This window comes from Papilio machaon, chromosome 15 (assembly GCF_912999745.1).
Source record: "Papilio machaon chromosome 15, ilPapMach1.1, whole genome shotgun sequence".
Taxonomy (NCBI): domain Eukaryota; kingdom Metazoa; phylum Arthropoda; class Insecta; order Lepidoptera; family Papilionidae; genus Papilio; species Papilio machaon.
The window spans coordinates 4972987-4988983 of record NC_060000.1 but is presented as its reverse complement, the minus strand read 5'-3'; the positions used below and the strand labels follow the sequence as shown (position 1 = coordinate 4988983).

General features: G+C 34.1%; 1 protein-coding gene across 7 annotated transcripts in view; it reads left to right on the top strand.

Annotated features, from left to right (window-relative positions):
- LOC106712160 (dual 3',5'-cyclic-AMP and -GMP phosphodiesterase 11) overlaps nt 1–15997 on the top strand; it is a 139801-nt gene that overhangs the window by 66378 nt on the left and 57426 nt on the right. The window contains exon 2 of one of the 7 annotated variants that reach the window (XM_014504624.2): nt 13959–14151. The exons of 3 other annotated variants lie outside the window; for them this stretch is intronic. In XM_014504624.2, the coding sequence (XP_014360110.2) occupies nt 14094–14151 (58 nt within the window). In that variant the 5' untranslated portion in view covers nt 13959–14093. Of the gene's footprint in view, nt 1–5060; nt 5412–13901; nt 14152–15997 lie in introns of all 7 variants that reach the window. 3 more of the 7 variants (XM_014504625.2, XM_014504623.2, XM_014504622.2) reach the window with 3 other exon arrangements.

Here is a 15997-nt window from a genome sequence, read left to right as displayed (position 1 = left end):
GTGTCATAAGCCCATTACAGATAGTAATAAATTGAATTGTAAGTATACCTACGTTACACATAGATACATTTATCTTAGCCCACAATAGCATTTATTTCTTTTTTAAATTTATATAAGCTATTGCCGAAAAGGTTTGTAGAACCAAATTTTATATTATATGATTTACATATTCTTTGTAGAGGAGCTCGCTCGCCGGCGTTAGTGGAGCACGAAACTGTGTCCAGTAACGCCGTCGATCGCGTTCGTCTAGCGGGGGTTCTGAAACGAATTTCTGCCAACAAGGCAGGGCAGTTATACTTAGCATTACATATGTTGTACAATATAGTAGCATCTATTTGTTGCCTTCTATTTTTAAGTGTAGTTATACTAAATTTTTCTTGAAGTTTTTTATATGATAAAGGTTTTCCAAACAAGCGAAGATGCACCGCACAAAGAAATTTTCTCTGTATTCTTTCTAGTCTTTCTATGTAGGTATTATAATGTGGGTTCCACACTACTGATGCGTATTCTAATTGAGATCTAATTAAAGTTTTGTACAAAATAAGATAGCTTGAGAGCTTTTTAAATGGTTTGGTAATGCGCAATACAAAACCCATCATTCTATATGCTTTTTTGATAGTATTTTCAATATGATGATCTAATATTAATTTTCCGTCGATATAAACTCCAAGGTCTTTTACTAATTTTACCTTCTTTAACAGTATATTACCCAATTTATAGGTATTTACAATGTTATTTTTATTTCTAGTAATAGATATTTGCATGCACTTATCATAGGCTAAATATAGTTTATTGTTTTTACAATACTGTTCCAGACGATCCAAATCTTCTTGTATCAATATACAATCATTGAAGTTTTTGACAGTTTTATATATTTTAAGATCGTCAGCGAACAACAGAAAAGACGCATGTTTGAAACAGCTCGAGATATCATTCACAAAAATAATGTACATTAAAGGACCGAGTATGGAACCTTGTATAACACCAGATGTAACTTCTGCCTCATTGGACATATAGCCGTTTATAGTAACTTTTTGTATTCTATGGTCCAGGTATGATATAAACCACCTTAACAAATTCCCCTTAATACCATTATAAGATAACTTTTGCAAAAGAAGTTTATGGTCTACTTTGTCAAAAGCTTTTTGAAAATCGGTGTATATTACGTCGACTTGGTTTCTACTATCCATAGACTTGAACAAAAAATTGCTATATAAAAGTAAATTTGTTGTTGTTGATTTGTTTTTAACAAACCCATGTTGTTCCTCGATTATGTATTTTTCTATATGTGGATAAATTACATTATGTATCAAACATTCAAAAACTTTAGGCAAACATGATTGACCAGATACAGGACGATAATTGGTAACATAAGCTTTCGGCCCCGACTTATGAATAGGTGTGACATGAGCCATTTTCCATCGATCCGGGAAAATTCCCTCCGTCAAACTTTTATTAAATAGTAAGTACAATGGATACGATATCACGGCCCTAATGTTTTTAATAAATATAGGTGGAATTTTGTCTGGACCTGGCCCTTTATTGACATCTAATTTTTCTAATTGTTTTGCGATTATTTCCTCGGTTAACAATATATTGGTAATATTACTTGCGCTTATGTGTTCACTTTCCATATTTAGTTCGTCTGCATTTATACTAACTTTTTTTTCAAACACTGAATTGAAAAAATCCGAAAACAGATTAGCCACATCTTGTGGATTATCGGCAGATTTGTCTCCAAAAAACATTTTATTCGGATAGCAATCATCTGACTTACGCTGAGATGATACAAAACCCCAGAATGATTTCATATTTTCTAATAACAAATTTTCTGTAGAATTGGTGTAGCACTTGAAGTCTGTTTTTAGTAATAATTTACAACGCGCCCTGAGTAAACTATATTCGCGATAATCCGCCGATAATCCATAAATTTTCCACTTGCGCCATACTTTTTCTTTACGTTTAAGTGTCTTTTTCAGTGCTGATGAGAACCATACAGGATACAGAGTTTTTCCTTTAATCTTAAGTGGGACATGGACATCAATTATCTCAAATAATAGATCGTAAAACGTATTAACAGCTGTGTTAGTATCCAAGTTACCTAGTTTTGACTGCCAATCAATTTGCTTTAAAGCGTTAATTATTTCAGGGTAATTTGCTTTCCGAAAATTATATGTCGAAAGTGAGTTTTTTTTCATTACATGGGGAGACCTTTTTCTTTTGCTAAAGAACTGTACGGAGGGGTGATAATTGTCAATTTTTGTTAAAGGAATAGCTGTTTCAATATGTGAAATGAAACCTGAAGTACAAAACAACAAGTCTAAAAGTTTATTATTCGAGTTTAATATATGGTTATATTGATACAAACCTAACATTTCACATGTTTCAATTAGCGATATACTTTCCTCATTCAGACCTGATATAATCGGTTTTAAAGCTTTGTCGATATCCTGAGTCCAACCAATGTCTGGCAAATTGAAATCACCTACAATACATACCTCAGTTTTTTGTTTAGTAAACTTATTACAAATACTTTCTAGATTTTCCAGATATAATTTATACAACCTAGTTCCAGATTTTGGGGGTAAATAAACAGCGTTTAAAAGAACTTCATTTTCAGGAGTGGTTAACAAAATATAAATCTCCTCCCATGGATATTCTCTACTAACTAGGCAGCTTGACTGAATGCTTTTCTTGACTGCTATCAATACTCCCCCTCCGTCAGTTTTGGTTGATTTATTTAGATCCCTATCAGCCCGATATACGTTGTACCTGGTGTCGACAATCTCTGTGTCAAATATGCCTGGCCTTAACCACGTTTCGGTGAGAATCAGAACGTCAAAATCTGAATTTAGTATATTCAAACGTAACTCACTAAGTTTTGATCTTAACCCTCGGCAATTTTGGTAGTAAAATGAAAGTGTATCATGTATCATTTGTGATAGAACAACTATGTATGAATTTGTACACACAATGTATAATATATTTATGGGCATGAGTTAGACATAGAATTACACACATGAAATTTAATTGGGCTTTCGACGTTAGATTATTTAAAATTATATAGGTTGCGTAAAGCTTTATCAACGTAAAGAGTACACAATGAAGAACGGTGAGATAAGAATGTCGATGTAGTCACAACTTCTCTAAATCATCCCCTTGCCGAATCGCAATCACCTTCGATTGATCATTCTTGCGGAGCAGTATGGTTGCATTTTTTATCCACACGTATTTGTAGTCTTTAGCGACTGCCACTTCTCTGACTTTAGAGAACAAAATCTTATTTTTGAGGGTAAGGTGTTCGTTAACGTATATTCGCTGTGATGAGTCACCTCCAGAGGCATAGGTAGTGGGTTCGCCTGGCTTCAAAGACGTAGTTGCTTTACGTAGTTTCTCAAGAGTAAGGTTTTTCCTAATCCTTGCTGCCGCTATGACCTCGCTTTTAAGGCGCCTAGACGTTAGTTGTACTATAATATTTTTGGGACGATTAGTCGAGTTGTTATTGTGAGCAACACGGTGGCAATCTCGAACGCGGTCTTCCGTGATTGGAACTCCCAACAAAACGCCAATTGTCCCCACAATGTGTAATAAATTTTCGTTTTTGCTCTCCGGTATATTTTGTATTTCGATGTTACATAAGCGTGACTTCTGTTCAGAATCATCGACCTGTCTCTTCAAGAACAATAATTCTTCACTAATTTTCTCCTTATTTTCTGATAGTTGGACTATATCTGATTCTAGCTTGATAACTTTTTTATTTAAGGCACCTACTTCAGACTCCAATTCCACGATCTTCGTTCCCCACAAGCACACTGTTGACGTCAGGTTTTTAAGTTGTTCAGTAAAATCCGCTCTAAGGGATTCAATATTGGCATTTATGGTAGAAAAACTGAGATCAAAGTGGGCCTTTAGTTGGTCAACATCAATATTTACAATTGAGCGCGGTTGGTGTGTATTGTCTATTAATAAAGGCGGCATTGGGGGACTTTTGCCAGATGCGGATTTGCTCGGGCCACTTTTACATGGCGCACACTTCCATTTTGGTTTATTCATCGGTAGTATTTTGTTTAGATCTTTCTCTGATAAGCCACCACAAGAGTAGTGCATCGAAACTCGGCAACTTGCACATTTAAGTACTTCCTCAGCCTTCAAAACATTACACTTTGCGCATTCCATTATTAGTTTACTTCTTATTTTAGAATAGTGGGTAACAGCTTATTTACCTGCCGACAGTCGCAAGTTGATATCAGTGATCAGCGGCTTGTTCGCGGCGGAAAGGTCGTAAGCGCCGTGTAAATTACGTCGCTTACGCGTTTTTGTCGAACACTCGCGGAATCACCAGTAGATTGATTGAATTATAACTTTAAATTCACTTTTACTTAGATTTAACGAATCCAAATTCCTAAACTATTATGAATTATTATGTGTCTCAATATTAGTGGTTGATCAATGTCAATTTAACACCAAAACTGTTGCAGATTCACTTATAAATAATTATTTACTTGGAGCACAGATCGAACGTGCAAGTAGCTATTACCGTGTGTAGTATATTTTAAAAAAACAATTCTAAACTGGTTTTGATAATGTCTCAAATACATAAATTATGTATTTGAATGCAATTAAATAGCTTATATTACGATGAGCATTAAAGAAGCGCGAGAAATAAAGATTAACAAATTTTATCAAGCCGGTTATGTAGATGTTCTTGTTTTCAATTCGACTAACTGTCAATTGTTGCCAGTGTTTGATCATTGCTGAGGTATGAAATCATGATCGGCATTAATCTATATTAATGTTAGTATCAAAACTGATCATGCGCGCTTTATGACATATTGACACAGACTCCCACTTTCATATTATAACGGAACTCTGCAAAAAAGGAAGATATGTTTTTTAGTTCCGGTCTCATGTATAGAAAGATATCGCATGCAAAACCGTCAAGTTCAATAAGAACTATTCCCTGCGTTCTACTTTAGTTGTTTAGCGCGTTAGTTTTTTTTTTGTTATTTGTTTTCGGGTCAGGTTAGACTACATTTTTTTTTGTTTTCTTTTCTTTGCAGTTACGTTTGTGCGGGGCCACGCCCGTGTAATCTTTGGCTGGGAATCCGATGGCTACGGATGATGTCGGTTTAGTGGTTACTCGGTGATCGGTGATCGGTGATAGTGAGTCGTTGGCAGTGAGATTAGCGCCGCACCGCGCAGTGCGCCAGTGTGTAGTTACCATTAAGTGGTTCAGTGATGTGACATTCTATGGAAGTATCGGGGCGTACTCGGAATGTTCACCAAGCACGGCAAGGCCCCTGAGAGGTGCCATCATCTCCACTCGCATAGGAGCTGTAAGAAGAAAAAGCCACCTCCACACACGCCGTGGAAGTACTTGATGAATTGCCCACTCGTTAGAAAATGTTTTGGTATAGTATTTATGTTTTTTTTTATTTCATTACTTTTTATTTTAATTTTTTCGCGTTAAGTCTTTTTGTTAACAGAATTCCTTCCTTATTGTGTCGTTACAATCAATTTCGTACGAACTGACAACAAAAACGGTTTTAATGACAATTCAACGAAACAGTTTACCTGTACGACCGGTGTGGGGTAGAGTGAAAAACTTGAAATCTCTCAAGGTCGTTGCTTTTAGGCTGTCGAAAGGAGATCGTTACAAAGTGGTCATGTTTTTGGCACAGTTATTTCGAAAATAGTTATCGAAATAAAAAGTTATCATTGAAATATTTTTTATTTTGACTTGTTCGAATAATTTAGTTTGGAAAATAGTCAACATTATCTCCAAAAATTAATTTTTTTCTCGAGTTTTAATTAACATAATGATTTATGTAAAGTTACCATGATTTGCATCTAAGATATTTATACTGTGTAATATATATTTAGTTTAAAAAAGTAAACTATACTTATGGAAAAATACCGCTCTGTGTACGAGTTTATGTTTAGTTGAAATATGTTCCAAATAAAAAAAAATATAATTTACTAGCTGTCACCCGCGAATTCATCAGCGCAAAAATAAATCTTCCGTTCGCAAAATATGTTTATTATTCGATATTACATACAGACACTCCATTTTTATTAATTTTATATATAGATATTGTTCAAAATCGGCGACCTTCGTTTCTTTGTTAGAAAAATGTCTGTAAGCGTTGGAATTTTCCGTTTGATCATTTAACAAAACATACAAAACGTGGACATTGATTGATGGAAAAACTTTTTGTGATATTGTTTAACATTACAAAATTTAGATTCTTGATAGGAGATAAAAATTACAATAAAAACAAAATTTTAAAGTTTTCTGACAAACAACGGAACACGATAAATGTAGTTTTTAATATAAAACAATAATTTCCTGTCTAGAACAATAGTATTATATGCAATTCAGATTGTTTATCACATCTCAAAAAAGTCTTTTAATACTCTTTTGAAACGAGACAAAATCACATGCTTTGTTTGAATTATTTTGGCGTGGAGAGAGACGGGAGGGGCTACGCAACTCAACGGACGATTACTGAAATGCAGCCTAAACATCCCTGTCTACGTGTTTTCAAAACTTACCAGACTGAACAGACTTATAGAAAATTTTAAGTATATATAAAGACTGCCATGGACCGTAGTTATATAGTCTCAAAGTTCAAAAACGTAAAAAGATTGTCTCTTACAATAATTCTAAGGGCCAATATAAAAGTTTCCTTACTATGAATCTATAGTTGTGGCTTAATTTACTAGTTGTTAGGTACATCTATATGTTGAATGTTGGTTGGATGTATCTCGGATGATCTTCGGCCGATGAACGAACCCGACCTTGCGGCGGCATTCCACGACGTGCAACTGATCGAGCGATCTCCCTGTTGATTAGTCGAGTCTGCAATCTGCGCCAGACCGTGATTTGCTGGGAATCGTTCATTAATCGTTACTATAAGAAAATATCTTGTACACAATGTCGACGTACCATCGTACTATAAGTACACCAGCCTATAACCCGATATGAGTTGACAAGGTCACGCCACGCCTCTCGCTCATTAGTTATTTAATTGTATGCGTATAAGATCCTCGGTTTCAGATATCTAGTATCAATACCATACACTCTTTAGAATGTTACCAATCTAATTGGTCGTAGTGTAGTATAGAACATCCAGCATCAATAGCGATGGTCTTTGTCTAGAATGCCATTTGATTAATGTAGTTCGGAGAGCTTCAAATCGTTAATTGGTGGTCACATCTCGCAGGGAAGTGGTCACGCGTTGATTGACTGTTCACTTCATTCGTGGAAGTAAATAAATTAAGATACTATACTTATAGTGTAACCAAATCAATTTCAATCCCAACTGAGCTCTGATTTTTCCCAGTTGTACTGTAAAGATATTAAGTCGAATAAGGAAAAGGCGTTTTAAAAATTACTATTCTATATCATTATCTTCCGAACTCATTTAACATGAGATTCTTATAAGGATGATCGCAATGTATTCAGTTTAATACTGCAAGGGGCACTTAGATATGCCGCGTACATGGCGAACATTGTCCATTGTCTTCACTAATTCTATTGACAATGACATCATTTGTTATGGGTTGCCCCACCAAGGAGAGATTTCAAGAACGACAGCCGGTTTTTACCTTGTCAACAAACCAGTTGTCAGACCTATCGCTTAACACGTCACCTTTATAGGAAGCAAGGAATGAAGCTAATAAAAAAGATACTCGAGCTTGTATCTTGTTCCAGACAGTCATGCCTTTCTGATTAGTGTTGTTGGGAATTGTAAGGTTTGATTTCGTAGCATAAAGGTTCAGGCCGTTCAGATTTAATTAAAACATATGATTCTCTATATGATAAAACATTTTATAAAAAAAAAAAAAATCTTAACAATAATAAAACATATGCTACAACTTGGTTGTACAGTACAAAAACAATAAACATAAAATTAAAATACATAAATCATTATTTTATTTCATAGAAAGATAATATAATTGTTGTAAAGCTTCAGAACTAATTGCTGTAAAAAAATGCTGTAGTTAATTTAAATTCTACGTCTATCTACAATCAACTACAAAAAAACAGCTACACGGAGTATACACTACATTAGGCTGTGTTTCTTTACACTCAGTCGAGTCAATAAGTCGAGCGACGTGTTGAGTGAACTCACTTGTTGCGCTTCGGCAATGATGGCGTCCATCTCAGTTGACAGTTGTTTCATTACGTTACATTAACCACACTCGGCAAGTCAACCGACGGTCCGCAAGTCTGGCTAGGTGTAGGGCCCTGTCGATAACGGTGTAGCCTTCTAACGACATTTTAATGCTCCGACTTGCAAAATTTATTATATCTGGCGCCAAGGGCCGTCTTCAATCTTCAGCGTATTCGCAAACGTATATGTCGCAAATGTCTCTTGTTTATAATGTTTATGTACTTAAACTGTTCGAGCTTTGAATGTAATTAATTCGATGGTCGTGGTATAGTAAACACATTTACGGGCCCATGACAATTTGAACGTATTATTTCACATGTACTCGTACTTGCCATTGAACGTTTGTAAAACAAAACGTCACGATTAGTTATTTTTGTGTTTATACAATTACACATCTTTGCTTCTTTGAACGCCAGAACTACAAGTATAGGTGATGACATCATGATTAATACTTGCAATCCAACTAATATTAATATCTTAGTTCGAATAGTCTCTTTTGTAATCATGGTATAAATGATAGTGTCTGTTCTGCGCAATACATTACTCTTTGAATATTAATTCTCTTTTGTCGTCTGTCCTATTAACCTAACACCTTTGCGTTTAGTTTTTTATTTACGTAGAAAAGTAACGAATTAATATTAGATTGTATATGAAACTAAAGGTTCTACATATGTACTTATTTTAACACTACAAGCTACTAATCAATCAATATATATATACATAGTATAAAACAAAGTCGCTTTCGCTGTATGTCCGTATGTATGCTTAGATCTTTAAAACTACGCAACGGATTTTGACGCGGTTTTTTTTAATAGATAGAGTGATTCTTAAGGAAGGTTTGTATGTATAATAAATGCATAATATAGTAGAGAAACACTGATAAATTTAAAGTTTTCTAATGTGATGTCGTAAATAAGCACGTTTTTTTGCGCTTATATTGCAAACGCTGGCTGAACCCTACGAGATAGACCAAAATAATGTACTACAGTATTGTTCACCTTAAAAAGTTCAACAAAAAAGTCCGCGATGGTATATGTCTATCTCTTAGGGATAACCCAGCATAACCATTTTTATTCTTTTACGAAGTGATTTTAAACAATACAGCATTAATCCTTATCCATTTAAGTACCTTAAATAAATTGTGCATTTATTCTGTAGTAGGTATATTTTGCATTGCACCCGTGCGAAGCCGGGGCGGGTCGCTAGTTAAAGATAAATAAAGCTATTAACGTCGCTTTATTATGCAACTTTTAAGGTAATATTAAACGTTTTTATAATTCAAAAATCTGTTTCATTTATATGTGTATTTAAAATTTAAAAAAACAAGTTTCCCTTTTACTGGTGGAAGTAGTTCAATTTTTTAATCTTGTAGCCAACCGGTTTTAATATACTTTCGTTGTTCCTATTTTGGAATAGTATTGTTCGTGCAATGCGCGCGAATATCGTATCAAGTAACACACCGTGAACATAGCTACGAATATGAGTAGAATGTCTAAACTGGAAGTTGGCTAACATCCCAACAATAAACGTAGAGGAGTAGAGACTGATGTGAATGCCATTTCAATGTAATACAATAATATATTATGTTTGTATTGATGTATCAAGTAAGAAAAGTATAAATTCTACTAAATGTGCAAGTTACCATATATTCTCAAAGGGGGTCATTTATTTTATTTACTATTTGATTCAACTGCTGAAAGACATACTGTCATAAGATTATCTTTGAAAAGCAGTTACGCAAAAACCAACCAACGGTTATGCGAATAAATGTGCACTAGGTTTCTGGCTTATTACGAGTGGATTTCACAAATGAGTAAATACCGAATGCTTTCTTTCGATTCGGGCTCAAAACGTGTCGAGTACTGGTACTGTCGAGTAGGCCACGACTTTTCCCGCATGAATACATTAAGGGTGCTTAATATTCACCTCTGTCGCCTCAGATTGCGTTACCTTGTCGCCTCAAGGGACTTATTGCATATTGCAACATTTGCGGAAGGATCTGCTTAAGAGGCTCATAAATATAAGCTTAAAAGGCTTTTTGGTTATACTGAAAGCTGTTGCTACAGTTCTATGCGACAATTATACGCTAATTGCGCGACCGCTTTCATAAATCTTAACAATTTTAATATTAAATGTTTATATTAAAGTATTTTACTGTTGCAAACAATACCAGTGTTTTCTCTATGGCACTAAGCAATATTGATTATTATCGTCTTTCAAATGAAACACGAAAAAGTACCATATCACCAATTTTAGACTCTATCGAAAGCTTATTACAAAAAGTAAATGAATTTGACAATCAACTAAGTGGTAACTATAACTTCTGTTGTTACTTCGGGCTTTTAAAAATGCTTTTAAAAATTTGAAGTATCCAAATATTTCAAATAACCTATTCTGGAATTACATTAGTTTCCTAAATTAATATCATAATAATATCACTTATTATTATTTAAAATTGGCTACTCAATTAAGTTCGCTGGTCAAAACAATTTACCATTTATCATAAGTGCTGTATATTAATTTTATAACAAAAAGTGGCCTTGTAGGAATATAAAGTTTGTTTGCGTTGAAATTATATAGGTACATTGGTATATAATACAATGATATTGATATTACATAAAGCCTTTAAAGTTTTTTGTGTATGACATAACATATGTAAATTATATACAAATGTATATAAAGTAGTATATACCATTGGTTCAATAAATTAATGGTCGATGTTATAGTAGTTAACACATGTGAGCAATTTTTAAATGGTTTCGCGTGAAATAAAATAATTAGCATAAAGGTTAAGGCATTTTGTCGATCCGGGCAATTTTATTAGGTCTGTAAGTGAGAGAGCTTTGTAGTTACCACGCCTCCGCACGATTACAAAGTGAAAGTAAATTCTTGCAATAGGTCGGTACGGTCACGCCTCAACCTCCCAAACGGACATTAATTACAATTTGCGGTGCACTCGATCCTAACAGCGCCTTTGATTTGTCCGATTGCCCCGAGTGTCCCCGATATTTTATGAAAGTCAATTGTTAAATATATTTCAATTGTATTGACACTTTGTTTCTTAAATAAAACTTTATCGTCTTGTCGTGTACACTATCTCGACAATGTTGACTCTCCTACTATACTTTGTACAGGATACAGCAACATTTTCTCAAATAAAATCGTGCTTTGATGTGTTCATCCGTTACTTCGTTCGTTACAGCTACAGACGTTCGTGTCGATGTAAATAAAATAGAATAATATTTTTGTATAAAATAGAGTAAAGGAAACGAATAAAACTTTAAAAGGAAAAAAATAATAATTATACAATACAAACAATGTATGTAACAAATTTTAATTACTTTTGTTGTTTTAAAAAAAGTGAATGTAGTTTAAAAAAGTGGTGTCCTTATTTACTTTTCCTACTTCCTGAAATGACTACTTTCATTGATATGTCACGTAAATAATTAAATAAAACAATATCAATGTCACTTTCGTATTTTAATGGACCTAAAAGAAAAAAATTGGAAACTCAATTTACCTCTTAAAAGTCTGTGCCATTGCAGGATTTGAATTGTTCTAGTTTTTAAATATCAAAATGGGGGAAAGTTCAAATGTGGGCGCCACAAAAAGTTTAAACCTAACAAGTTTACAGCTAAACTTTAAAAATATTTAAGTAATATAAGGTCCGAAAGTTATGTAAAAAGGCCTTTGTAGCTATTTCTATTTTATAATTTCAGACATTTCCTATCCTAGTTGAGGCACATGCAAAAGCATCAGTGCCGAAATATAATTTTAATTAAACACACAATTAGTCCGAGATTAAACTCATAAATTTAACCCAGATTATCAATTTATGCAGGCATTTCGTGTGATGCAGTTGACTTAATTATATCCGATGTCAAATGTCACCGAGAGAGGTCGCCGCGGTGTTACTTCGTATATTCAGATGCGGCGCTTTTAGTTTTTATTCAATTAAAGTTTTTAATAAATCGTGAGGATTTTAAGTTATAAATGAGATATACGAAGTGTTTCGTGTTACTTTCTAATTTATAATGAGACGCTTTGAAGTTTTATCTTGTAGTAACGTCACCTTATGATAAGTATCGCGTCGCTAGCCGATGTTCTAGGCTAGGTTTAGGAGATGGCTAGTAGTATTTTTTATGCCAAATGAAATGCTAACATATGTAATTTCACATTCACAATTGTAATATGCTATATATCTTGAAAAAGTCATGTATTATAAAAAAAATATTAGATCATATATAGTATCCATAATTTTTTTTATGGACGTGCATTCGAAGAAGAATGTAATTTTATCTACCAAATTTAAATATATGCAAATGCTCTTTTATAAAATGTCAAGATTATGATGAACTTTCAAGACAAGGTAATAATTCGTGGCAAATAAATCATACACTTACCTAACTAAAATAAATTAGTTCGATGAGTAATTGCAATATCATATCTGCTTTTACTTTCACAATATTTTGAACAGCACTTATATCACGATCGAATCAATAAATCATAGATAAGCGACAATCTCTATCTTTGTATGTAATGGATACACGTCCAATGCGCGTTCGTTTCAGTTCAATGTCGACTACTTATCGCGCGCGACTGTTATGGTCAGCTCTGTGGCGTGCAAGCGTATCAATTATATCATTGGACGTAATTTCTCGACTGTTATACCAATCGACGTATAATTAAGACGCATTCGATATAACAAGTGTTTTTTGAAAATAGTTTTCTGCGACTAATAGGGCATTTTTCTACTTTATTTTTATCTGTGGATTGAGTACTTTATATTTTTATGCAGATTTACGTCCGTTCTGGTTGGTCACTTCTGCATGATGTGATGATGAGTGGCGCCACCACAACGGTTATATACAACTTGTTCTTTCTCCAAAACTTCACTCCGTCAAACAAGACTACGGGAAATGAGATTGATTTATGTTTCTTGATGATGGAGTTCAACACTTGATGGCTTTAAATAAATTAAAATCCCCATTCGAAATAAGATTGAACAGCTTAAGGTTAGTCTTCCGTCACATTTAAGATTAGTAAAAGGTGACTAGCAACTGCTGTATCTGCGTACGTTAGTATGCTTATTTTTTGTATGTTCTACGTTACGCTGACCTTGGGCTCAGTTCAGTGACTGAAGCTTGTTTGCCAAAGCCGAGAAACAGCAGGAGATCGAGGGGCCGCGGAATGGGGGCGCGGGGAACGAGTGGCATCGATCGGCAATGATTAACAACTACTACCTCCATTCATGAATGACATTCGAAGTTTTGTATGACAATAAATCAATGCCAGCTCGTTGTTTTCCAACGCTGCTTACAATCATTTGTACTGATGTTACTCTTAACTTTTGAGCTGTATTAATTTATCAAAAGATGTATCGTGTGAATGTTGGCTTGAGATTTGTTGTTGTGGATTAATTGTAAATGGTTTTCACTAAAATCATAGAGATGGGCCAAATTTTCCTTTGATCTACCTACCTATTATTTCTTAGATAGTATCTAAATTTTATGTTATATCGTAAAACCTGTGTACTATTAATACACAGGAACAAATTGGTAAAAGAATTAAAATTGAGCGGTTTTATTGCAAAAAAAGGTTTTAATGTAAAATGTACATGAACAATCTACTCACAGTTAGACTCGAAAATAAAATGATGGGCGTAGCGTAACTTAAGTACTTTGTTGAATCATAAAATGAAATAATATGGATAATCAACAGGCGTAAACAGTAAACTTGTTTGAATACTGCCGGCGTCATAGCACTTATTGTGTTCAGTTGCTAAAGATGTAAATGTGGAAAATATCATTGCAAGTGAATTGTGACGAAGTGTTGCTGATAAGTACGGGAATGTAGAGAACTGTTGGCACCGATTGGTGGCGCGGATGGATACTAGGGTGCGGTAGCGCCCGCATGGGGCAAACGGCGAGCATGTGTCGCCTCCACGGATCATGTCTCCACCACAAGAAAAGTAAGTATATTGTTTTTAATGTTTTGTGTAAGAACTCACTCTATCTTGTGTTTTCTCTAACAACAATCTGAAGGACGAAAAACTTTTGCTAGCTTACCCTACGTAAGTGGAATAAGGACAGGCAGATGATGATGATTTATTAAATTAATAATTATCAAGTAATCTATTTCATCGTAACGTTTGTCTTTTTGAAAAAAAAAAAACTCATTTGCTTCTCCTCAAAATGATTTAGACAGAATGGAATCTTCCATTATATCGTCACGTGAAATGTTCAAACTGAATCAGCAAACGTATCAGTTAATAGTTCGCGATAGTATGATAAGTGAAAGCTATAATGTCTGATCTTAATCTATTTTAGCGGTACTATTTTTAGTGTAGTTACGATAGTCTTTTTATAGCCGCTTCGTATTCAAGCGCAGGCATAGACGTCATTGACATATTCCGATGTTAGTTTTACGTCGTTCATACTTTTTTACGGTTTATGTACGACACTAAAGCTCTTCATTGAATATTTTACGTTTTAATTTTAGTTTCTGGTGAAAGAGACTGCAACAATGTGTATTGCAGATGTCTACCGTAAATAGATTCAGTTACATTTTTTATGTGTATAGTATACACTTAAACCAACTACTTGAGTTGATATTTTTATCTGAAATTTGATACACGCTTCATGAAATTCAATATCATTGTAATTCCAAGACGGCTTCAACCACAAAATGGTGTTTCCTTATTTTTGCACTTGGAGAATATCGCATATTAGGAATAAATCCAAGATGGATGATCTCCATTCAAGGAAATAAAAATGGCCGATGATACGTTTTTACCATCTTCTTTGTATGGAAATCATAATGTAAGATTTTTGGTAGTAGTAGAATAAAGTTAATTTTGAATAATTTTTTGATGAATGGTCGTCTAACCTTGACTTATATAAATTGCATAGTAAATATATTGTTTTTAATTCTAAAATCTAAAAATAACTACGTTGCTGTATCATCAAAATTGATTTAATATTATTTGTTTGAAACGATTTTTTAATCTGAATTTAAATATACATTAGTATTTATAACAAAGCACCGTCAAATTTTAACATCATCATGGCGACCATTTTGACCCTCCAACACTGTATACTCGGGCATTGCAAACTTAGGCAAGCAGTGCAAATCGTAACGCCACCGCGGAACTAATCACTCGCACTAAATAAAGACTCCGGCTGGTCGTAATGTAGTCGATTCCCGCACCAAACTATGAGTGAGTTGAACCTCTTTTAATCGCTTTAATGTGTAGGTTTCACAAAAGCAGTTTATATTTTTTTTGAAAAATAAAACTATTCCATACATACATACATACTATTATCAATACAGCGGCGAATAATCTTTCTTTTTACTATATAATCTCCGAAGGTATCTCCGGAACGGCTCAACGGATTTTGATGATGTTGGGCACAGATGTAGAACATAGTCTGGAAGAACATATAGGCTACTTATTAAGTTTCTTTTTTAATTCCTTCCAGACGGAGTTGCGAACTGCAGCTAGTATATACATGAAGCTATTACACTGTGTAGATTATATAAATGTGTCCAGTCTTATTTACCATAACATAATTTTTAAATATGTTTGTTAACCTTCGCAAATAATAAATGTAGAAAGGCAAGGTTTTCTTGTGTGCTATAACTGCCGACGTTGAAGACAATTCCCCTAGAGATTTTCAACTCCGAACGGATCCCGTGTATAATTTTGACATCCAAACACAGATGGTTATTCGTATTGTGTTCCGCTTTTGTAGTCTAATCCTTTTGAAACTTGCGATCTTGAAGCACGATAACAATAGTGCCGAGAGATTTATGTT